General features: G+C 40.2%; 1 protein-coding gene across 1 annotated transcript in view; it reads right to left on the minus strand.

Annotated features, from left to right (window-relative positions):
• The window catches only part of SVEP1 (sushi, von Willebrand factor type A, EGF and pentraxin domain containing 1), a 194867-nt gene extending 168943 nt beyond the window's left edge, over nt 1-25924 (minus strand). Inside the window, exon 1 of the mRNA XM_049896872.1 lies at nt 25294-25924. Coding sequence (XP_049752829.1) covers nt 25294-25824 — 531 coding nt within the window. The 5' untranslated portion in view covers nt 25825-25924. The remainder of the gene's footprint in view (nt 1-25293) is intronic.
• Nucleotides 25925-26862: the final 938 nt, after the last annotated feature.

Raw genomic sequence — 26862 nt, forward strand, 5'->3', positions numbered from 1 at the left:
CAAATAGCATTTAGCCCAGGAAATTAAAGATACTAGGAAATTTATTCATGTGCCTTATGTCAAGAGGTTAAGAGAGAAATTAAATAATTCCAAGTGATATTTGAACATGAGTTTATGATTTTAAAAATGGATTAAGCAAAGAATAGAGATGTCTTACTTCATATGACAAAGACAGCTACCATAAACTGAAAGCAAAATCATACTTAGAAATTCTCATTAAATCCAGGAACAAGACAAGAATGCCTCATCACTTCCATGTAGGAAGACTAGCCAATGCAATGAGGCAAGAAATAGAAATAAATGTAGCCAAAAATTATTCCTATTTCAGATGAAATAAAATTATATTGAAAGGAAATATTGTGAGGTGTTAAGACAGACTTAGGCACAAGACTAACTACTTTAACTGCAAAATTTTGCAATTGTCCAAATGTCCCATAACAAGAAACTTAAAAATTCAGTTGTGGATATAAAATATAGGGAAAGGTAATTTTAGGAAAATTTTAGTGCATAGGAATATTTTCATTATCAAACTTTAAAATAAAAATTATAGAGTGTGCTTTTACTACATGTATGTTGCTGTCGTTAGGTGCCGTTGAGTTGGTTCTGTCTCATAGTGACCCTACCTACAATAGAACGAAACACTGCCTGGTCCTGTGCCATCCTCACAATTGTTGCTATGTTTGAGCCCACTGTTGCATCCACTGCGTCAATTCATCTGGTCAAGGGTCTTCCTCTTCTTCGCTGACCCTCTATCTTACCAAATATGATGCCCTTCTTCAAGGGGTAGTCTCTCCTGATAACTAACATGTCCAAAGTACTTGAGAGGAAGTCTCACCATCTTCGCTTCCAAGGAGCACTCTGGCTGTACTTCTTCAAAGACAGGCTTGTTCTGTCAAGTCAACTCCAGCTCAGAGAGACCCTATAGGACAGGGGAGAATTGTCCCTTAGGGTTTCCAAGGAGCAGTTACTGGGTTCGAACTGCTGACCTTTTGGTTAGCGGCCGAGCTCTTAACCACTATACCACCAGTTCTTCTGGCAATCCACAGTATATTCAATATCCTTCACCAACACCATAATTCAAAGGTGTCAATTCTTCTTTGGTCTTCCTTATTTACTGTCCAGCTTTTGCATGCATATGGCGTGACTGAAAATATCATGGCTTGGGTCAGGCACACCTTAGTCTTCAAAGTGACATAATTGATTTAGAACACTTTAAAGAGGTCTTTTGCAGCAGATTTGCCCAATGCAATACGTTGTTTGATTTCTTTTTTTTTAATTGAGCTTTATTCTTTTACGTTGTTTGACTTCTTGGCTGCTGTTTCCATGGGAGTTGATTATGGATCCTAGTAAAATGAAATCCCTGACAATTCTGATCTTTTTTTCACTTATCATGATGTTGCTTATTCGTCCACTGTAAGGATTTTTGTTTTACGTTAAGGCGTAATCCATACTGAAGGCTGTAGTTTTTGATTTTCCTCGGTAAGTGCTTCAAGTGCTCTTCACTTTCAGCGAGCAAGGTTGAGTCATCTGCATATAGCAGGTTGTTAATGAGTCTTCCTCCAATCCTGATGCCGAGTTCTTCCTCATATAGGTCAGCTTCTCGTATTATTTGCTCAGCCTAATGATTGAATAAGTATGGTGAAAGGATACAACCCTGACGTACATCCTTTTTTATTTTAAACCATGAAGTGTCCCTGTGTTCAGTCTGAATGACTGCCTCTTGGTCTATGTACACGTTCCTCAGGAGCACAATTAAGTGCTTCAGAATATCCATTCTTCGAAATGTTATCCTTAATTTATTATGATCCACACAGTCGAATGTCTTTTCATAGTCAATAAAACACAGGTAAACATCTTTCTGGTATTCTCTGCTTTTGGTCAAGATCCATCTGACATCAGCAGTGATATCCCTCATTCCACATCCTCATCTGAATCCAGCTTAAATTTTTCACAGTTCCCTGTCACTATACCGCTATAACAACTTTTGAACTATCTTTAGCAAAATTTTACTTGTGTGTGATGTTAATGATATTGTTCAATAATTTCTGCATCCTGTTAGATCACCTTTCTTTGGAATGGGAACAAATATGGATCTCTTCCAGTCAGTTGGCCAGGTGGCTGTCTTCCGAATTTCTTGGCACAGACAAGTGAGCACCTCTAGTGCTGCATCCGTTTGTTGATCAGCTGATATTCCGTCAATTCCTGGAGCCTTGTTTTTCGCCAGTGCCTTCGGTGCAGCTTGGATTTCTTCCTTCAGTACCATCGACTCTTGATCATATGCTACTTCCTAAAATGGCTGAACGTCCACCAATTCTTTTTGGTACAATGACTCTGTGTATTCATCTTCTTTTGATGCTTCCTGTGTCGTTCAATATTTTTCCATAGAATCCTTAAATATTGCAACTTCAGGCTTGAATTTTTTCTTCAGTTCTTTCAGCTTGGGAAATACCCAGCATGTTCTTCCATTTTGGTCTTCTAACTCCAGGTCTTTGCACAGTTCATTATAATACTTTACTTTATCTTCTCGAGCCGTCTTTTGAAATCTGTTCAGCTCTGTTACTTCATCATTTTTTCTTTTCTCTTTAGCTACTCTATGTACTGGGTTTGGGTTTTATGTTCAAGAGCAAGTTTCAGAGTCTCTTTTGACATCCATTTTGGTCTTTTCTTTCTTTGCTGTCTTTTTAATGACCTTTTGCTTTCTTCATAGATGATGTCCTTGATATCATCCCACAACTTATCTGGTCTTAGGTAATTAGTGTTCGACGCATCAAATCTGTTTTTGAGATAGTCTCTAAATTCAGATAGGATATACTCACAGTCATACTTTGACTCTTGTGGACTTGTTTTAATTTTTCTTCAGTTTCAGCTTGAACCTGCACATGATCAATTGATGGTTTGTTCTGCAATTAGCCCCTTGCCTTGTTCTGACTGATGATACTGAGTTTTTCTATAGTCTTCTTCCATAGATGTAGTTGATTTTATTCCTGTGTTTTCAATCAGGTGAGATTCACAGGCACAGTCATCATTTACACTGTTGAAAAAAGATATTTGCAAAGAATAAGTCCCTGGTCTTGCAAAATTTTATTATGGGATATCTGCATTGTTTCTATCTCCAAGGCCATATTTTCCAACTACAAATCCGTCTGTTTCCAACTTTCAAATTACAATCATCAGTGATTATCAATGCATCTTGACTGCATGTTCGATCAATTTCAAACTGCAGAAGTTGGTAAAACTCTTCAATTTCTTCATTTTTGGCATTAGTGGTTGGTGCATAAACTTGAATAACAGTTGTACTAACTGGTCTTCCTTATAGGCATATGCATATTATCCTATCACTGACGGCGCTGAATTTCAGAACAGATCTTGAAATGTTCTTTTTGACCGTGAATGCGATGGCCTTCCTCTTCAATTTTTCATTCCCAGCATAGTAGACCACGTGATTGTCTGTTTCAAAATGGCCAATACCAGTCCATTTCAGCTCACTAATACCTAGAGTTTGATCTTTATGCATTCCATTTCATTTTTCATGACTTTCAATTTTCCTAGATCCATACTTTGTACATCCTGAGCTCCGATTATTAATGGATGTTGCCAGCTGTTTCTTCTCATTTTGAGTCATGCGACATCAGCAAATGAAGGTCCCTAAAGCTTGACTCCATTCACATCATTAAGATTAACTTCACTGTGAGGAGGCAGTTCTTCTCCAGCCGTATTTTCAGTGCCTTCCAACCCGAGATGCTCATCCTCCCACACTATATCAGACAATGCTCTGCTGCTATTCATAAGGCTTTCACTGGCCGATATTTTCAGAAGTAGATCACCACATCCTTTTTCCTAGTCTGTCTTAATCTGGAAGCTCTGCTGAAACCTGTCCGCCATGGGTAACCCTGATGGTATTTCGAATACCAGTGTCACAGCTTCCAGCATTACAGACTCGTGGTGGTACTACATACGTACAAGATTATAGCCTTAGAAATCCTATCACAGTTCTACCCTGTCCTACACAGTTGCCATGAGTCCGAATCGACTCAATGGCAACAGTTGTAATAGTTCTATGCACTCACACATACATAAAAAGAGCAACAGACAAAAATTGTAATATTTATTGCATTTTTCCATTAAAAAAAAAATAAAGCTATTAAACCCATTGCTGTTGAGCAGATTCTGACTCGTGGCCACCCTCCAAGGCAGAATAGAACTGTCCGTAGGATTTTTAAGAATGTAATCTTTATGGAAGCAGACTGCCACGTCTTTCTCCTGTGGAGCAGCTGGTGGGTTCAAACCGCTGCCCTTTCAGTAAGCTGCTGAGTCCTTAACCACTGTGCCACCACAGCTCCTCTATAAAGCAACTAGTGGGTATACTATCACTATGAAAAAAATCAACAAAAATTATTTTTAGAGAAACACTTGCATTTGTAAGTTAGTAAACTTTTTATCCTTACCCTTCAATTAAGAGCATCTGTCCATTTTAAGATAAAAATTGTGAAGGGTATCTTAACCACACTTGGTTGTTTATAAGGATTGGATATCCAATTAAATAAGATAAAGCAAAATGGGGAACTGATTGGAAGAATACAGGAGTATCTCTCAGAACCTAAACCAAAAAGAAAACAAACCCATTGACATCGAGTCGATTCCGACTCATACTAACCCTATAAGACAGAATAGAACTGCCCCGTAGGGTTTCCAAGGAGCACCTGGTGGATTCAAACTGCCAACCTTTTGGTTAACAGCTGTAGCTCTTAACCACTGCCACCAGGGTTTCCCAGAGCCTAAAAGGAGAAAATCTGGGTTTTAAGACAGATTAGAAGCAAGAACAAGCAAACTAGCAAGAACTACGGAGGTTACTCCCACCAACCCTCCATCTTTTGCCCTCTGGAGTTACAGTGTCTAATCTCAGCTTCTCTGCACATTTTCTTCATTTACTCCTTATACACACAGGAGTTCTCTTCTTCTCTGTGTACTGCCCTACCTCTATATTCCTTACCTACAAATAGGAGAAAATCTACTCTTTTGAGGCTCTCTGTGTCCTAATCCAAGTTCTTAGAAGACAGAAAGAAACAATCCATCTCAGCCTCAACCATTGCCACCCTCAATCCAAACACCTATGTCAGAAAGGGGCAGGCGCTACCTTCATAGGTGGGCAAGGGACTGGGTGGAGGGTGGATGCGGTTCTCAGTGAAAATGTTGTTGACTGACATGAATTACAAAAGACCTGAGCTACAAAGAGAAGAAAGAATATAATGCTATGGCTCATCTATCCAGTAGAAAAATTTTGGTAATTTATCAGTTCAAATTGTCCTTCAAAAGAGCACCGACTAACAAGCGGCCATCTAAGATGCATCAATTGGTCTCAACCCACCTGGAGCAAAGGAAAATGAAGAACACCAAGGCCACACGACAACTAAGAGCCCAAGAGACAGAAAGGGCCACATGAACCAGAGACCTACATCATCCTGAGACCAGAAGAACTAGTTGGTGCCCGGCCACAATCGATGACTGCCCTGACAGGGAGCACAGCAGAGGACCCCTGAGGGAGCAGGAGATCAGTGGGATACAGACCCCAAATTCTCATAAAAAGACCAAACTTAATGGTCTGACTGAGACTAGAGGAATCCCGGCGGCCATGGTCCCCAGACCTTCTGTTGGCACAGGACAGGAACCATCCCCGAAGACAACTCATCAGACATGAAAGGGACTGGTCAGCGGGTGGGAGAGAGATGCTGATGAAGAGTGAGCTAATTATATCAGGTGGACACTTGAGATTGTGTTGGCAACTCCTGTCTGGAGGGGGGATGGGAGGATAGAGAGAGAGGGAAGCTGGCAAAATTGTCACGAAAGGAGAGACTGAAAGGGCTGACTCAAGAGGGGGAGAGCAAGTGGGAGTAGGGAGTGAGATGTATGTAAACTTATATGTGACAGACTGATTGGACTTGTAAACGTTCACTTGAAGCTTAATAAAAGTTAATTAAAAAAAAAAAAAGAGCACCGAGTACCAGGAAACATGGTGTAGAGATTGGAAGAATTCAAGTGTAAAAATATTACTGAGAAAGTACAAAAATGTTAATTATGATTCAAAGCCATCAGGAAAGAAATGATGTTTTCTTACCAGGTATTTTATTTATTTATTTTTTAATTGTGCTTTAGATGATGGTTTAGACAGCAAATTAATTTCTCTTTAAACAATAATGCATATATTGTTTTGCAACATTGGTTGCAACCCTGCAATGTGTCAACACTCTCCCGTTCTCGACCTTGGGTCCCCCATTTCCATTTGTCCAGCTTTCCTGTCCCCTCCTGCCTTCTCATCCTTGCCCATGGGCTGCTGTGCCCACTTAGTCTCGTATACATGGTTGAGTTGCATGTATTATTGTTTGTTTTATGGGCCTGTCTAATCTTTGGCTGAAGGGTGAACCTCAGGAGCGACTTCAGTAATGAGTTAAAAGTGTGTCTAGGGGTCATACGCTCGGGTTTTTTCTAGTCTCTGTCAGATCAGTAAGTCTGGTCTTTTTTTGTGAGTTAGAATTTTGATCTACATTCTTTTTCCAGCTCTGTCTGGGACCCTCTATTGTGACCCCTGCCAGGGCAGGTGGTAGGCAGGTACCATCTAGTTGTGCAGAATTCAGTGTTTTTACCAGGTATTTTAACAGTATCTACGAAGGAAAGGTCAGCCGGAGTTTAGAATAAATGAAAGACACAGAGAATGTAACCATTATTCTGCAAATATTTGGACTTCACCAACAACCCAGCTGTGAAATCTTTCAAAAAGCCAGATACATTTCAAATGAAATCTACTGAGACACAGGAAATTCAAAGGGGTTGGGGCCAAGAGGAGATTTCAAGTGCATGAATTAGTTGTGTATTATTTGTTTTAGATATCCTATATTTATCCAAAAAAGGGCAGTTAATTTGTAAAGTTGAATTAAAGTTATTAGCATTCCAAATAAATGACATTTGGAAGTTTGTTTATGTCCTTTTTTTTTTTACAAAAACACCAATTAATTATTATGATGGAGCAAACGAATCTGTGTTTCATGTCTTACAAAAACTGAAGTCAAATTTTGAAAGATTGATTTTGGTTTGAGTTTTATGTATAGATCAGAAGATTTATCATGTCTGTTGTAGTTAAATTATCACTCTATGACTGTAGTAATATTTACATGTATCCTCATTCAAGTGACTCTGAGTAAAATACTGACTCTTGTGGATTAAACAATTCTCTTAATTTAACTACATGCTTACATTTAGAACAGTGACACTGTTCCGTAAATATGCACAGGATACATAAATGAAAATGTGTATGTGTATATTACTTAAGGGACTCTAAGAAAGATTTTTCTAAGCATTGATAATCGTGGAGCTGATTGCTAAAACAAGGTTTCCTACCTGAAGGAACTACTAAAATAGTCAAAAGGGAGATTTTTTTTTTTCTTTTGTGAAATGGGATGACACATGAAAAAACAGAAATATCATGATGCAAGGGAACACTGAGTGTCCTGGATCAGGATCAACTAGATTTAGTTGGAATACCAAGTTTTATGCTGAGGTTTGGCATATAAATTTACAGACTTTAGTTTACGCTGTATGATGGTTTGGCAGAGGGACTTGGTGGACCTAGGCTAGAAAAACGCATTTTGCTTATTAATGGTTTCCTTTGACAAAAGGAAACTAAGAACTCAGGAAATAAGATCAATGAAAAGGACAGAGGCAGATGTGTTGCAACTGGAAGACAGGTTCTCCCACTTTCTGGGTGGTTTGGTCTCTGAAACGATTGGTAGAGAGAGCTGTGAAGGTATATTGGGTGGGAGATGCTTGCCAATATAGTTGTACTGTTTGAAAATGGCATCTGAAAAGCAATTCCCTGGATTGAGTGAGGGGAGGCTGGAGGGAAAGCATTATCATCAAGTCAATTCTGACTCTTAGTGACCTGACAGGGCTGAGTAGAACTGGTTCATAGGGTTTCCAAGGCTTGTAATCTTTACAGAAGCAGACTGCCATGTTTTTTCCCCTTGGAGCAATTGGTGGGTTCAAACTGCCAAGTTTTCAGTTAGCAGCCAAGCACTTAACCATGGTGCCACAAGAACCAACTCAATGACAACAGGTTTGGGTTTTTTGGTTCAGAGTGGAAGGTGGGTAAGGGTGATCACCTGGGATTACCAGGCTCTTCACAGAGTTTCCACTCAAATGGTTATCTCCAAATGCTCACACCTCTTAGCCCTGTGTCTGCTCCCCTGTCTGCCTTCTGGTTGTCCATATACCTGAGTCTATGCCCTCTCCATCTCAGTCTTAGCAATAAATGTCATTGGTGAGCATTTATGAGTGGGTCTTATCTCTATTAGATTTCCTGACAATACAGTGTAAAAGCAGGATTGCGTAGTGATTAAGAATTTAGACTTTAGCCCAGACTGCCTAAATTTGAATCCTAGTTCCTTGACTTACCAGCTGTGTAACCTTGCTCAAGTTGCTTACACTGTGTGTGCCTCAGTTTTCACATCTCTACTTTGGAGATAATAATAGTAACCTAACTGAGGAGGTTTGCTGTTGTGAGGATAAAATTAATTTATACATGGGGAGCAATTAGCATGTTCTCTGACAGGTGGTAATTATTCATTACCAGTTATCATTATTAGTAAAAGGAACTTTTAGCATGTTGCTAGAATGTATCTGTCAAACAGATAAATCAATTACGTACTATGCCACCAATGTTTCATTCAGAGCTGTGAAGGAAAACCAGAAATCATGCTTGTGGGGACTGACAAGATAGAAGAGGGGATTAGGGGAAAATGTGACTCTGAGACTGCTGACCATACTACTCCACCGAAGGCAAGAAAACCCATAAACCCATTGCTGTCGAGTCTATTCCGACTCATAGCAACCCATAGAACAGAGCAGAACTGCCCCATAGAGTTTCCAAAGAGTGTCTGGTGGATTTGAACTGCGGCCCTTTCGTTTAGCACTTAACCACTGTGCCACCAGGGTCTCCACCAAAGGCAAGAAGGAGGTGATAAAACCTGGGGCAATGAAGCAGAAAAATAACTACTTCAATCTGTCCTGTTGAATGAGAATGACATTACAGGAGTGGTTCAAGGGCAGTACTGACCGTGGTATGGAGAGGGGTCATGAATTCAAAACCTCATGATGAGAGGTAGGAGGTAGCTGAGATCCCTGCAGATCTCATCTGAGTTCACTGGATGGGGGTTCTCTCCAGAGGTCAATAGGGTATGCCTCCTTGACCAGATTTGGGGGGAAAAGTAGGAATCCACATCTTTCTGAGATTCTGCTTAACACTTTTATAGCTCCCATGGGAAAGTGGTCTAATGGGTGATTTGCTGAAATTAATATATTTTATTAAGGTGATCCAACGGAACTTGGAAATTATTGAAGAATATCACTAATATCACAGGCAAGTAAAATTTTGCTGAAGATCGTTCAAAAGCAGTTGCAGCAGTACAGTGACAGGGAACTGCCAGAAATTCAAGCCGGATTCAGAAGAGCATGTGGAACCAGAGATATCATTACTGATGTCAGATGCATCCTGGCTGAAAGCAGAGAATACTAGAAGGATGTTTACCTGTGTTTTATTGACTATGCAAAGGCATTCGACTGTGTGGATCATAACAAATTATGGATAACATTGCGAAGAATGAGAATTCCAGAACACTTAACTGTGCTCATGAGGAACCTGTACGTAGATCAAGAGGCAGTGGTTCGAACAGAACAAGAGGATACTGCATGGTTTAAAGTCTGGAAAGGTGTACATCAGGGTTGTATCCTTTCACTGTACCTATTCAATCTGTATGCTGAGCAAATAATCTGAGAAGCTGGACTATATGAAGAAGAGCATGGCACCAGGATTGGAGGAAGGCTCATTAACAATATGTATTATGCAGATGACACAACCTTGGTTGCTGAAAGTGAAAAGGACTTGAAGCGCTTACTGATGAAGATCAAAAACCACAGCCTTCGGTATGGATTACACCTCAACATAAAGAAAACAAAAATCCTCACAACTGCAACAATAAGCAACATCATGATAAACGGAGAAAAGATTAAGGTTGTCAAGGATTTCATTTTACTTGGATCCATAATCAACACCCATGGAAGCAGCAGCCAAGAAATCAGACTACATATTGAATTGGGTAAATCTGCTGCAAAAGACCTTCTTAAAGTGTGGAAAAGCAAAGATGTCACTTTAAGGACTAAGGTGTGCCTGACCCACGCCATGGTGTTTTCAATCACCTCATATGCATGCAAAAGCTGGACAATGAATAAAGAAGACGGAAAAAGAATTGACACCTTTGAATTATGGTGTTGGCGAATATACCATAAACTGCCAGAAGGACGAACAAATCTACCTTGGAAGAAGTACAGCCAGAACGTTCCTTAGAAGCAGGGTTGGTGAGACTGTGTCTCACATACTTTGGACACGTTATCAGGAGGGACCAGTCCCTAGAGAAGGACATCATGCTTGATAAAGTAGAAGGTCATCGAAAAAAAGGAAGACCATCAATGAGTTAGACTGACACAGTGGCTGCACAATGGGCTCAAACATAACAATGATCGTGAGGATGGCGGAGGACCGGGCAGTATTTTGTTCTGTTGTACATAGGTTGGTATAAGTCGGAGCCAACCCAACAGCACCTAACAACAACATTCTTTAAAAAGGCAGGTATCCACTAAATGTGCCTTCGAGAAGAAGTCTTAATTATCCTCATTTTATTTATGTATAATAGAAAAGAAAAGAGAGAAATACAATACTATCCTGGATTTGCTAAAATTAAATACAGATAGTCCCTGACTTACAACGGGGTCCGCTCCAATGACTACTCTGTCATAAGTCAGTTCTGACGTAAGTCAAATACCTCAAGTTTTTTTAGTTTTCATTATTGTTGCCTTTTATTAGATTTGTCTTCCAAGAACTCTAAGGTTTTGCTATAGAAGTCTCTGGATTGCGCAAATGGTTAAACTAACCAAAAGGCTGCTGGTTCGTACCCACCAAGAGGTGTCTCAGAAGAAAGGCCTGGCAATCTGCTTTTGAAAGGTCAAACCATGAAAACCCTATGGAACAGCCTCATCTATGCTGAGACCAGAAAAACTAGATGGTGCCTGGCTACCGCTACCAACTGGTCTAATCAGGGCCACAGTAGATGGACCCTGATAGAATGGGAGAAAAATGAGAAACAAAACCTCAAATTCAAAAGCAAACAAACAAACCTACCAATGGGCTGATTCAGATGGCAGGACTCTTCAAGACTACTGCCCTGAGATACTCTTCAAATCTTGAACCAAAACTAAGCCCTGAGGGCACCCTCTAGGTAATTAACATATTGGCTCACAAAATAATGAATATTGCCATAAGTACTGTGCTCCTTTAAAAAATCAGCTATATGTGACCAGTCAACAATTACCTTAAAACAAAGATGAGAATGTAAGGGGGCAGGAAAACGAGATTAATAGAAATGGAAAAACCAAAATAGAAATAATGAGAATGCTCACACACTGTGAAGAATGTAACCAATGTCACTAAAAAATTTGTGTAGGAATTGTTGAACGGGAATCTAAACTGCTGTGTAAACCTTCACCAAAAACGCAATATTATTTATATATATTAAAAAAAAAAAAAAACCTATGGAGCAGTTATACTCTCTAACACATGGGGTTGCTACAAATTGGAATTGACTCGACGTCAGTAGTTTTTTTGTTGTTGTTGTTGTTGACTGCCTTCCCTTTCTTGTTTCATGTCCACACTACCCTATCAATGTCTACTAGGATCATCTCCCAAATAAACTACTTGCACTTGAATTCTCATCTCAAGTTCTGTTTCTGGCAGAACCCACGCTGAGACACTGGCCATGTCTTTAACTGGCTTCTTCCCCATTCAAAAGGTATAGGGGCAAACCAAGCCTTGGGCACAAGTGAATTTCCAAACAGTATATAGAATGCTGGTCTCCACTTGGCTCAGCTTCTAGAAGAGGAAAGAACCATATGAGAGAAAAAAGAGCTGGGCTTTTCAATATGAACTCTGTGCTCCCCAAAAGCCAGATATCCTGATGCCTGCTCTGTTTCTGTCTCTTTTTCTCTCTTGGGCCTCAGTTTTCTGCTTGTATAAATGAGAATAGGGTGCTGAGTGGGAGTGATTGATTTTGTAGGGTTTGTCTGGTACAGTGTTGGTGAACTCTGAGGAAAATGTATCATTCTCAATTGTTGGTGGCTCACTTTACAATGGGGAATACTTAGTGCTCTTTAGCTTGGGCCATTGGCCGTGGCCAAATCTGTGGCAACAGAAAAAGTTCCACATAATGTCCTGCTGCAGATGCTTATTTCAAATATTGGTTTTCACTACTACAGGAGCCTGTGTGGTACAACCAGTCTGCCATTGGCTACTAAGGCTACAGGTTGGCAGCTGGAACCCAGCCAGTGGCTCTGCAAAAGAAAAGGCCTGGCAAACTGCTTCCATAAACATTACAGCCAAGAAAACCCTACCAAGCAGTTCTACTCTGTAATACACAGGGTCGCCATGTCTTGGTGGTCCCCTCAATGGCAGCTAACAACAGCAGATAAACATAGCCTAAACATTGGTATCTTTACTGCCAGAAAGTTAAAAAACAATAAGTGCCTGAAATCATCGTTTTTAGAGCAACATTTAAAAGCCAAGCATGCATATTTTGAAGGAAAATATGACTAAAAAGAAAGAAATCTTGGCTAGAAACAGTACTATGAAAAAACACAAAAAAGCAAATAAAAACTGCTTCATTTTTTTTCAAAGCCCGTTTCAGATTCATCTGGAAAGGTAAACACCATCAAGTAGGACTAAAATTGAGAAAGCCTTAGCCTACAGATATGACTAAGTTGGTATAAGTCGGAATGAGTGAGCCAGGTTGAAACAGACACCTATATCAAAACACACTGTCAAACAACACACAGCAGACAACCAGAATGCCTTTCACTGCATAGCACAAAAATCACAATAAAAATGAAGCTGAAGAGCTAGAGGAGAATTCATTCTGAGAAATGAGTCCTTGGAAGTAATTACTTTATTTACATGTGATAAAAGCAGAGTGTTAGAAAATATCTTTCTTCCCCGAAAATGTTTTTTTGGTGAGTAGGTATTACCCGTAGAGTAAAAGAGACTGATGGACCGGCGGTCAGCATCGCTCTCCATGTGTGACCAGCCAAAGGAGAACCACAGGACCTCTCAGCAAGGTGATGGCGGCAGTTACCTCCGCCATCTGCAGCCTCAACACCCTGCACTGAGTGACCTCGTAGTATCCACACGCCTTCCTCAGCACCGACACACATAGCTTGCCTAGCAGTGAAAACGGCTTTCGTCTGCATGCAGTTTTATGTGAGTCTGGATTCTCAAAATCCAGTGTGACATTCAGAGAGAAAAGGGGACCAGGTGGAGTGAGAAATGGGGTGCAGAGGGCCAGCACTGTGCAGCTCAGCCCAGCACAGTTACAAGAACCTGACGGCACTTGCCATTCGACAAAAAAAAAAAAGGGCTGGGATTGCTTCACTTCCATTTCACGAAGACAAGCTAAAGCGTTATCTTTTTAAAACAGAGCTAGTCTGTGGAGTAGAATGCAAAGTTCTCACGAATATTTAGCATAAAAGCTGAGACTTAAAAGGGTTTTTACGCTTGAGACCAATCACTTCAGGCTGTGCCTAAGGAATGCCCCAAAGGTTTGTGTCTGATCACCTTTGCCCAAATAGACTGACATTTCACTTCCTAGAAAGTAATACATGTTCATTTTAACTAATTTTTGCAACGCAGAAGAAATGTATATATATATTACCTATAGATAACTATTTTAAGATCTTGGAAGTTTTCTTCTAGTTTTTTTTTTTTTTTTGAATACATATATTTTATAAAGTTGGAATCATAAACACAGTTTTATACACGCACAGAGTTTTATATACTGATTTACCCCTCACTTGATATTTTAACAATTTACTGTTTTTAAATAGTCTGATAAATATAACTCATGTCACTGAATTCGACACATAAAAATGGTTGAAATAGTGTTTTGTTATATATATTTCACCAGAATAAAAATTTGAAAAAAAAATTATTCTATTGACAATATATTTTCATACGGATATGTCACTATTTCATTATAACTCTTCTTGAGTTATAACTCTATGGTTGCTGTCTCTAGCTTTTATGTGAAGTGTCACTCATCAGAGTTATCCTGGTGGCCCTCCCTACGCCCCCATTTCTCACTCGTCCCCTTGGGAGGAGAGGCCTCCTCATCTCTTCCCCCTCCTTTTCTCTTTGGACATTGGCTGCCTAAAGGGAGCCGGTCTGAGTTTCACAGAGGAAGGCTCCAAGTGGGTGGCCTTCAGTTGCCCAGCATGGCTTGTTCCTGGGGAAGCAAGTTTGTCTAATGTGAAGATTCAGTATTAAGAAGCTTAGCACCTAAGCCACAATCTCCATTATGAGGAGATAAGGGGGATGCTTGATTCTCCATCTGCCTTCTCTGCTGTGTAACAACTGATTTAGAACTCAGAGGAGGCAAAGAAAGGTATGATTTATAGGGTCCTTTCAAATCACAGAAACCTTGGTGGCGTAGTGGTTAAGTGCTATGGCTGCTAACCAAAGGGTCATCAGTTCAAATCCTCCAGGCGCTCCTTGGAAACTCTATGGGGCAGTTCTACTCTGCCTAGCGTTGCTATGAGTCGGAATCAGCTTGACAGCACTGGGTTTCTGGGTTTTCCAAATCACACCCATATTGTTTCTCGCTTTTCCTATTTCAAGTAATGCTGGGATGAAAATCCTTTTACAAAGATCTTTGTGTGTGTCTCAGATTATTTTCTAATGAGAAACTCCTTGACTTGTAACTATGCAGTTTAAGATTTATGTGTATTTTCAAGGCTCTGGAAACATACTGACAATTGGCCATATTGCTCTGGAAACAGGCTGCCAATTTTTTAAGTATATGGACTTGTTTTGAGAGTGATCTGCGGTAAGAGAAAAGAGCCTATTAAGAGCAAGATTTTAAGATGCAAGAAAGGGGAAGGGCTTGATAGAAGGTCTACCTTGGCCAAGGGAAGAGCTCTTACTTTGCTTAAGAACAGATACAGATGCTCATGAGTTTATAGGTGGAAACAGTGAAAATTTGAGGGAGTTCATAGCTGAGAAACATAGAAATGTATATATTTTAGCCACATGTAGTATACATTCTAAATACTATTTTTGAAATTAAAAAAAAAACATATTTTGCGTTAGTGAGCAGGATAGCCTATAACAAGGTACTGTAGCATGGGCATTAAATATTTGAGACTATTAGAAGTGCCTCGGCAGGAATTAAGAAAATAGTGTGTTGAACTCATGTACCTCAAAATATATCTTATGTAATTTAGCAGTAACATTAACCACTGCGCCACCAGGGCTCCTTCAGCAGTAACTTACAACTGGAAGGGTCTCCAAACTTGTTATTACTACCCTTACTTAATAAATGATTTAATCATGTAATAAGTCTTCTTAAAAACTTTCCTTAAAATATTTCTCCATATTAACCCTGTAGAAACTTATTTTTTCCTTAATTTCAAATTATATCTATTCACATGAAACAACATAGCTATCATTATTTCAACAAATGTAATCATCAGAATCTATCCTCAAGTTTATAGCTTTCACATTTACTGCAGCTATGAAAAATATATACGTTCTGAACTTGAAAAAAATTTTATTGCTTAATTCTGTACATAAATAAAGCATCAGCTTCTTGAATGACCCCATGACAAAGACAGCAAAAAAGATTAATACTTAAAAATTTTATGATCATTGATAAAGCAATGCACCTACTTTTTTTTTTTTTTTGGAGCTCTGGTGATGCAGTGGTTAAGAGCTCAGCTGCTAACCAAAAGGCTGGCAGTTCGAATCCACCAGCCGCTCCCTGGAAGCCCTATGGGGCAGTTCTATCGGGTCTCTACGAGACAGCATTGACTCCATCGCACAAAACAATAACTTTTTCAGATTTCATTTTTTGACCGCCATCATTCATTTCATGTGAAGCACTGTAACAACATTCATGAATACAACAATCTCAGAGTTTTGTCCTATCCGCATTTGGCCTCCGAACCAGACCAGGTTACTGTATGTAAGCAGACTCCCGTGCCAGAAACCCGTTCTTCATATAGCCTGCGGAGATTTGGAGAACAGTCTGAAAACCTATGAGAAAGGCAGACACAATACATAACAGGAAATTCCTTTTTAATGTCCAGACCTCTTAACCTGATATCTTCCTCTAGAAAAGCCTAAGAAGAACCATGTTTTCCTAAGAAATGTTAATTTGTGTTTACCAAATTAACAATCTTCAAATTTTATGTTGTAGTAGGCAGCTTGGACTATCATTTCCCCTGTCACTCTCAGTTTAATCTGTTATTTGTGAGTGAATGCCATATTATTTAGCAGTTTCTGCCTTCTGGGAAACTAACTTAAGAAGTTTCTGCTGCCAAAATTTAACTGGCCTGCTCAGGAACTTTGATAGTTTTTACCAAAGGAAGTAGACTCTAGCACAAGGAATAAGGTATTTTTTAGTTAGCCAAGACCTGACTCTTTTATCTTAAGCTGGGCCAGGCCAGGAAGAAATGGTGAAGTGGGATTTCCAGTCATTTCCCTGCTTAGACACATGCTCTTTCTGACACACTGGTATGGCAAAGACAGCTTGATAACCCCACAATGTCCATCTTGTCCTTCCTCCGCAGCAACACAGCTCCATGAAACTAAGAGTGGGCATGAGCTCAGGTTTTTCCCCAACGAAATCTACATGAAAGTACCATGGGGCTTTCCACAAAGTCTTCTTAAGGGGAGTGCGACTCCCTTTGCCCGTTCCTAGTTCCTGAGGCCTGGAATGATCCCCTGATGGTAGAACTCTAATAGCCATCTTAGACTATGAGGTTACCGGAAGGTGATGGTGCAGACAGCAGAAAGGACTCTGGATTCATGATGACAACATAAAGCTGCCATATTAGATTGTCTACTCAAGAATTAACTTATTTAAGAGAGAAATAAATGTTTATTACGTTTAAGCCAGTGTTACTTTACATTTTTCTGTTACATGCAGCCAAACTTCCTCCTAACTAATACACTGGGTTAAAAAAAAAAAAAAAAAGCTCAGAAGACAAACTAGAAGGAGCTACATTATCACAGAACATGGAATAGCAATCCAGGACCACAAAATGAAATTGCAACAAGTGCCAGGAAGGGACTCTGATGAACTGAGAGAACACACACCTAGAATTGTTATGTATTTTAGTTTTTCAAGAGTAAGCCCAAAAACAACCCAGTTTTTTTTAAAAAACATTCTTTCTTCTGATTTTAAAATATCTGCTCAAATTTTAAAAATAGATTGAAGGCCATTTAAAATGCACCCATAGGATGAATATGGCCCAAAGCCCTTAAGTTCTCTGGGTTAGACAGTCTGGCTTTACACTTTTACAGCCCTGGAAATGGAATGCTCTAGTTCTCCCTAGATTTTGAAGTAACTCAACACACAAAGGTAATACAGTAAAAAGTAGGCAGGGAGAGTGAGTCCTGGTGTGTCTGTTGGGGGAGATCAGATGACAAGTCTAAAGACTAGATTTGACTCTAGTTCTGGCATTTACTTAACTTTGTGATTAGTGTTTAGTTACTTAACCTCTTCTGCTAAAAATCAGTTGCCTCAGAGTGAACTCTGACTCATGGTGATCTCATGTGTGACACAGTAGAACTGCTCCACAGGGTTTTCAATCGCTGATTTTTTTGGAGCATATCACCAGGCTTTTCTTCCAAGGCGCCTCTGGGTGGACTTGAACCTCCAACATTTTAGTTAGCAGCCAAGCACATTAACTATTGCAACACCCAGGTGTCTCTTACCTTTTCTATAAAACTGAAACAACAATCATAATATGGAAGTCTCTTGTGAATCACAAAGCACTTTACAAATTAAAGGTATGATCTACTCAAGAAAGGATACATTTAATACGTCATGACCACTGTTAAGAGAAATTCCCCTCCGAGTGCACTTGTATCACTAGGACATTTAGGGAGAACCTTCCCACCCTTTGACAATGGCAGTGAAGTAAAACAGAAGAGAGTCTGTCTTCTCTCTGTCTAAGTATTCAGTCTTTTGTCAAGCACGCTCAGATGCATTTCAACTAAAAACAGTATTGGCAGCCTATGGTAAGAAGTCTTTAACAGTAGCAGTAGGTGTACATTCCTATTAGGGACCACAGTATCTGTACAAAACTCATGAATAAAACATACGCAAGTGCTACATTAAGAAGAAAATTGATATAAACATTTGAGAATTACCTGCTCTCCCTTTTCAAATTAAGAATTTTAGTACCACTTTTTGTCTGGGAAACACATGACAGCTGGATCTATTTTAAGCACTGAAAATTGATCCATTAATTACTTAGTCATTCATTCATTCCATTTATACTGCTAAAGCTCTGATGGGATTACAAAAGAGATTCCTATAGAAGACTAAAGGCAATATGAGAGTTGTTTAAAAGTTTAAGAAGTTAAGTTAAGCTGTTAAAAGTCGAGAAGCACAAAAAAAAGAACACTTCCAGAGTTTAGGAAAATATCATTTCAGCATCAAAAAAGAACTTAGTTTCTGCTACAGAGCAATTCTCGATGTTAAAAATTATGCCCTGAGCTTGGAACAAACGAAGGCACCACAGGTTGTAAAGTCGCCTCCACCGGTGGCCTCCACCCCCGCACCACCCCTCCACCATTCCTATAAGAAAGACAAATTCAGACTTTCCCTGTTCCTTCAGCACTTGCACTGCCAGAAAGACCACTGCTAAACCTACAAAGATTATTTCAGTCTATTGCATAAAAGGAAAAGAAAATGGTCCTAATTTATTCATCAGGGTTTTAATCTACTGACATCTCACACATCTTCAGGTATTATTAGAAAAAGTAAACGCTGACATATTCTTCCAAAGATGTTGAGAAAAAAAGATTACTCTGGAGAAAATGTGTGGATGTGCATCAGTGTAGACACACAACGGATGATGCATCTTTCCCTGAAGCTAGGAAGAGCTTCCGCCTATTTATTCCCACTCTTCCGACCACCTAAAGCTTGTATTTTTGGTGAGACAGCACATTCCTCAACGGAGGATCATATTTCTGGAACTCTGAAACAATGAAGAAAGCAGAGTTTTCTTTTTTGTCCAAAGGAAGCTTCATGCTATGTTTGTGTAACAGATACATATTTAGCAAAAGCGAAGTGGGAATGAGGGGCTCTGATCTTTACTTTGAAATCAAATCCTTAGAAGACAGAGAGTCTTGTACTCATAGTGGGGTCAAACCAAAATGTGCAGTTTAGGGAAGGCAACTCATGAATACATGACGGGAGAAAAACACAGATGAAAGATCACTGTGAGACAATCATTCACTGGAAAGGAAAAGCCAAAGGGCTTTCAGTTCATTCTGGAAAAAGTTTGTATGTAATTAAGTCCAAGGTGTTAAATCTTTTTCTCATGCTATTGATTATGTCTCTGGAAGGATCTGTACTAGCTATAGAATTTATTGCTTATTCTTTGCACTCTTTGATGAGTGCTAGGAGGTAGTATGTGAAGAGAAAATGTCTACACTGAAAACTGTCCATTCAAATAATGGATGGTAATAGTGAATATCTACACATAGGCTCTCACCAAGTTGTACAATTCCAACACCAAATAATCAAAAAATGAAGCAATACAGCTATCTTTTTCATTTGGCCAATCACATGTGCAGAAGGATAACAGCAAATTTCATGTTGGTAAAGGAAATTCTACATCTCAAGGTTTTATATGAAAGGAGTAAGCAGTCTGAATTGTGAGGGAGGGCTACGCACTTGCAGGGTGTGTGTATTTATGTGGTTTTATATATCTGTATGCCTGGGTTTGTGTTCATGTACAGTTGTGTAGGCAAAGCCCCTGGGTGGCACAAAAGGTTGGTGGTCCAATTCTACCCAGGGGCACCATAGGAAAAAGTCCTGTCAATCTACTTCTGTAACATTACAGCCATTGTAAACCCTATGAAGTACAGTTCTACTCTGAAACTCATGGGGTCACTACGGGTCGTAATTGACTCCCTGCAAATGGGTTTGGTTTTTGGTTTTACAGTTGTGTAGGTATTCAGTTTCAAATGCAAACAATTCGAAATACTAATTTTTCCAGAGAAAGTATTTAATAACCTCAAAATTTCCCTGTGATTTTCAATTTCACATAAATGCCTGATCACAATCAGTGGAAACATTACCATTCTATATACACAAGGGAATGGGATGAGCTATCTCATTTCCTTGATGAAATATGTTTCATATCAAAATCCAAACTACGCAGCTTACCGTTTACAAATTCTAAGATGAAACATGCCTGCCTGATCTCTATGCAAAAATTCATATTCAAACCCCCACTAATGTCATTTGTAAACCTTGATCATCTTCTATTCATTTTCTTTAAATATCATATTTTAATTATGCCTACGGATCTCATCAGAGGCTTGGAAAAGTTACAACAAAGACATGTAGGTTACCAGGTTAGACAGGGACTAAGTCCAGCCGACCCTCTCCTGAACCTTCTCATAACCCGATCAAAATGAGGAAAGAAAAATAAAGTCAATGGGAAGTTCAGTTAACACAAACTTTTGAGAAATCTTGGCTTGTTAGGTTACAAACGGATCCAGACTGAAGAAAGACACTGGGAACTTTGTTGGCAATTCTACTTTCCAAGACAGAATGTAGTACTTGGAAGGGGAAAGCTGAAGACAGAAATAGGTCTCAAAGAGAGCAGTATGTATTGGACTCATTACCCAATTCACTGTCTCAGATCAACAGTATGCAGAAGCCCCAGGCAAGCCTGGCCAAATCAAACAGTGGAGTTGGCATATGGCAAGATTTTTCTCTGAGGCAGCAGGGTTCTTCTCTGACAGAATGGGCAGTGACATCAGGAATAAGGACAGCCACGACATGACATGATATGAGAGCCAGGACAGCTCTCATGAGTACTTGGAATGAAGGCCAGGCCCAACAGAGAAAGGGGTTTGCAAAACTGAACCCAGGTATAACTGCTTCAATAAACAGAAAGGAACCTTAACGAGTTATTTAATCTCTTAAAACCAAAAGGCTTGATAACTTCATAGCAGAGGGAAAAAACACAAGTGACAAGAAAAATAGATTCAATAGATTAAGAAACCTATAGATACTCTCACCATGAACAAAAGGCAAATGAAATACTGAGGAAAAAAAAGGTTGCCTACTTGGAAGCTGAGGGTTACAATCACGAAGACGTAAAGAGTGTTCACAAATCAATAAGAAAAAAATTACTCCAAATGAAAAATGAATAATAATTCCAAAATATTTTAATGGATACCCAAAAAAGAAGACCCATGTATGGTCCAATAAAATATGGGAAAAAAACTCAGCCTTACTAGAAATGAAATGCAATTTAAAATGGGACTCCGTTTTCCAAATATCAAATTGGGAAGAAATGTTCAAATAATAATAGCCAGTGTCAGCCAAGCTGCATGGACCCAGGCACTGCACGTGGGAGTGCAATTTGGTTCCAATTTTCTGCAGAGCAACTTGGCACATGTTTCAAAGACCTTAAAAAATATGTATACTTTTTGATCCAACAATGCCACTTCTAAGAATTTGTATGAAGGAGCTTATTAATGATAAAGGCAAAGATTTAGCCACACAGTGTTGTTTAGAACAGCTTAAGTATGTAATAATAGGTGACTGCATGACGAAATAAATGCCCGTTCTACAGAGGAATACTGGGTGGCCATGACAAAATAATAAAGTAGATATATATTTCTTATCATGGAAAGAAGACCGCAAAATGTGGTAGAATAAAAAGTGAGGCAACCAAAGAGAATGTATAATGTAATCCTTTTTTTGATAAACACTACACATACTTTAAGAACATGTACAAAAGCACACCTATTACCTAGACGACTGAAAAAAAGTCAAAAGGGTATGTACCAAAATGTTACAGTGCAGTTACAGAAAAAATTTCTTATTATTTTCTATAATAAATTTTATTACTGGTAAAATAAAATGTATTTTGAAAAAAAAGGGTTTTAAAGATACTTCAGTAAGAATCCAGTCACAAAAGTCATATTAAAAAAAAATCAATAGTATTTCTATACATCAAAATAATCGTTTAGCATTTAACTTAAAAAGATGTCACTGATGACAATAATACTGAACAGAATATATTTAGGTCTAAATTTGAAAACTATATGGAGGACTTATAGAAATCTGCAACTTTACTGAGGATCTAAAAAGAGCTTGTATAAAGGGACATATACTTTTGAACTGCAAGACCTATTACTATAAAAATGTATATTAATCTTAAAATAATTCAATATTTTCTACATTGAAATAAAAATCTTGTCTGTTTCATTTGGAATCTGTGTAAAGAAAATTCATATTAAATAATAAATGTATAAGAATTGATTTAAAAGGAACAGGTAAGAGAAAAGAGAATTTACCCTACCAGATATTTGAATATATTATAAAGTTATAGCAGTTAAATTATTTTGGCAAAGCTTAAAGTAATAGATAATAGAATGGAAAAGAAAGCCAGGAGGGGAGTAAATATCCAGGACAAAAGCAGCATACAATTAAATAGGAAAAGGATGAATGACTATTCCGCAAATAGTATTGGGACATCTGGTTAACTATCTGTTAAAGAATAAAGTTAGACATATTCATCATACCATACACCAAAACAAGTTCCAAGCCAAACCCGTTGCCACTGATTCAATTCCGACCTTTAGTGACCCTACAGAACAGAGCAGAAACCACAGGATTTCCAAGGAGCGGCTGGTGGATTTGAACTGCCGACTTTTTTGGTTAGCAGCCATAGCTCTTACCTTAAAATAAGTTCCAGATGGATTAAATTGTTAAATAGAAAACTATTTCTTTGATTTGGAGAATGAGAAGGCCATTCTAAAGATATAAGCAAATACAAATTCTAGAAGCCCTGGTGGCATAGTGGTTAAGAACTATGGCCGCTGACCAAAAGGTCGGCAGTTCAAATCTACCAGGCACTCCTTGGAAACTCTATGGGGCAGTTCTACTGTGTCCTATAGCATTGCTGTGAGTCAGAATCGACTCAATGGCAGTCTTATATATATATATTTTTTTAAGGAGAAAGTTTGAAAGATTTGAGTGGATAAAAATTAAACCCAGCCATCTATTAAACTTCAATAAACAGAAATAAAAGACAGTGAACTGGAAAAATGTTTGCAGCATATGCAAAAAACAGTTACCATACTTACTATGTAAAGAGTTTTTGCAAATCATTAAGAAAAAAAATGCACCCTAATGCAAAATAGCAACAAATCATCAAAGGAAAACATAAATGCTCAGATGTACTGGAAAATATTTACTCTCAAAAAATTAAAAAAAAATGGAAACTGCTAAAAAATATATTTGTATCCATTTGTCACAGTCACTGGGTGGTGCAAACAGTTAACGTGCTCGGCTGCTAACTGAAAAGTTGGAGGTCTGAGTGTATCCAGAAGTGCCTCAGAAGAAAGGTGTGAAGATCTACTTCGGAAAAACCTGCCACTGGCAGCTCCCCGAAGCGCAGCTCTACTCTGACACACACGGGGTCACATGAGCCGGGGGCGACTGGGCAGCAGCTGGTGGTCATCTACCAAATTGGCAAAGATAATTAAAAATAACAGACTATAGTATCAGTGAGCATAGGGCAAGCTTACTGCTCTGATACTCTGCTAGTGGGAATGTAAGTTTATGCAGCCCTCTCCAGGGTCACTATGAGCCCAAATCGCCTCCAGGGCAGCCGTTATTTGGTTTCGTTTTTGTTTTTAAGACAGAATTGGGCAATACGTACCAAGAAGTTTACAAATGTTTATATCCTTTAATCCAGAACCTTTAATAGAAAGCCTTTCTAAGAAAGTAATCACATACTTAGTAAAGTGTTCACTAACTTAGTGAAGAACCTAAGGGCCTGTAATAGATGGAACTGTGTCTCCCAAAATTGTGTCAGCTTGGTTAGGCCACGTGTGGTTGCCCTCCATTTTGTGATTTTCCTATTTGTCATACATCATAATCTCTGGCTGTGGTTCAGGAGGATTAGGATGGCATGTAGCACCCTTGCTCGGGTCACATCCCTGATCCAGTGTAGGGAGAACTTCTCTGGGGTGTGGCCTGCATCACCATTTGTCTCTCAAAAGATAAAAGGAGAGGGGAGCAAGTAGAGAGTGGGGGACCTCATACCACCAAGAAAGCAGTGCTAGGAGCAGAGCGCGTCCTTTGGATCTGGGGTCCCCGCACAGAGAAGCTCCTAGTCTGCGGGAAGGTTGATGAGAAGGCCCACAGGGAGAGAAAGCCTTCGCCTGGAGCTGATGCCCTGAATTTAGACTTCTAGCCTACTTTATTGTGAGAAAATAAACTTCTTTTTGTTAAAGCCATCCACTTGTGGTATTTCTGTTATAGCAGCACTAGATGACTAAGACAGAGCCCAACAGTAGGTGACTGGCCAAATTATGGTACTTGCAGGCAATGGAATACTATGCAGCTAATGTAGAACATTTCAATCACCGTACAATAAATAAAAATGTAGACTACAAAACAGCAAGACACCAGTCTGCACATGCCGGACAGACGTTCAACAACACCTAAGCAGTGGCTTTTTAAGGGTGATGCAATTGTAGAGTTGTTTTTTTTTTTTTACCCCCTCCTGATTTCTGTTTCATTCATTCCACATTTATTGACTTCCTATTGTGTCAGACAGTTCTACGTATTTCAAATTTTCTTGTACTGAATAGGTATTATTTTGTAATCAGAACGAGTTAAATTTTCAAAAAAGTCCATCATGTACAGCTGACTTCCCGATGTAAAAACGCTTATTAAGAACTCAGAGTAAAAACAGGAAGGGCATGTTCCTTCTACTGAAAGCAAAAAATAATGTAAAAACGAATTAGGGAAATATTCAAGTCGCTCTGTGTCCTACCTTAGAAAATCACCTGTTCCAGCTTGGACATGCGACACGGTTTGTTCCTACAAGTATATATGTGGACAGTGTCGTAAGGACCCCTTCCTAATGGGTTCTTCAAAGCAGACCACTTACGGAGTCTGACATTTAAGCATTTAAAATCCATTAGGACCCCCACAATAGGCGGGTAGGTATGACTCTTTGTGGATAGGAACACTTGGCTTGGGGAGGTTATGCGTTACCCGAGTTGAACCCCGAGCTAGAGAGGGCCAGGCAGTGGTGGGTGGAAAGGGCTTAGGGGGTACGAAGGCCGGGGCCTGGGAGGAATGGACTCCTTACCGAGGCTTGCTGGAAAGCGCCTTTGGTGTAGGTGCCGCCGCCGCGGTAGGTGATGGCGGGGATCTCGCGGCTGAGAAGCGCGCACTTGTGCTGGTGCGCGCGGCGGGAGGAGATATAATCGACGCGCGGCACTACGTTGTTCTTGGACGAGAAGGTCACGATGGCCACGCGTGTGGCAGTGGGCACCACTGGGAAGTCGGACAGCAGCTTGCGAACGAACTTGAGCTCGCTGAGGAAGTTGGCTTGGCCCACGCTGGACGACTCGTCCACCAGGAAGACCAGCTCCAGGCGCTCGCTGAGCTCCCGCAGCCGCCGCACGCGCCGCCGGAACGCCTGGCCCAGCCGCTCCACTTTGCTCTCCGCCGCGTCCTCGTCCGGCGCGGGCGGCGTGGGCAGCCGCCCCGGACCCCCGGGCGCGGCCTCGGGGAAAAGGCGGAAGCTGAAATTGCGCGACGGAGACATCTGCTGAAAGGTCGTCCAGCCTGAAACGAGCGCCAGACCCCAGCAACAAAAGGCCAGGCGTGGCCACATTGCGCCGGAGACCGTGCGGCCGCCCGGAGCGCAGTTGGCGGCCCGGGAGTGGAGAGATGCGCGGCGGCCCGGCTCGCAGAGGGGTGTGCGCGGGGGCAGCGGCAGCGAGCCTCAGAGCCCTTTCATCTGACACTGGGGACACAATCCAGACTCCTCCAGCAGCTCGGGGAGAAAACGGCGTGCTCTCAACCCCTCTCACTCTTGTCTTTTTTTCTTCTCTCTCTACGCCGCCTCCTCCTCTCTCTCCCCGAAGCCTATAAAATGTTTGAAGGAAAGGGGGCAGTCAAGAAAAATCCCCAGCTTCCCTCCTTCGATCCCTTTCTCCCTCCTCTCTCTGTCTCTCCCTCTTCCCTCTCCTCCTTTCTCTATCTCTGCCTCTATCTCTCTCCTCCCCCTCTCTTTCTCCGCTCGGGATCAAGCCAAATACTCGGAGATTCCATGACACAAGAGCCCCGCGTCTGTCAGGCTGTCAACATTCCCGCAGCAAGCGCACCAGCGCTGAAGCCCTGATTGATCCCATATGTCTGGCAGGAGTTGCAGAGGAATTCACTGGAGATGGATTCAGATACCAAGAGTGCCACAGTAATTAGAAACACTTTGTAGAGGAAAACACGTAGGCGGACTGGTCGGGGAGTGGAAAGCATCCTTTTAAAACTGCATGCTCACCTTTTGTAGCTCTTTCTCCCCCTTCGGCCCCAAAGCCCTCAGCAAATAGGTGTTTAATTGACTTGACCAGTGGGGATTTCTCATCAGTGTGCGCGAGTGTGTGGGCGTGTGAGGACTCTTGATGGCCCCCTCAGACCACATCATATAGGGCTTACATCTGCCTAAACATAGGGGTTACTTGTCTTAGTGGCTTCATTCATACATTTACTTATTCATCCATTTATTCATTCTTGCATTCATTCAACAGTTTTTTTGAGCGACCATTATATGACAGTTACATTTTATATTTATTATGTTATTTTTTTTTTTTTTATGCCAGGCACCAGGAATACAAGGAGAAAGAAAAATTGACATGGACCTTGTCCTCAAGGA

This window comes from Elephas maximus, chromosome 9, assembly GCF_024166365.1.
Source record: "Elephas maximus indicus isolate mEleMax1 chromosome 9, mEleMax1 primary haplotype, whole genome shotgun sequence".
NCBI lineage: Eukaryota > Metazoa > Chordata > Mammalia > Proboscidea > Elephantidae > Elephas > Elephas maximus.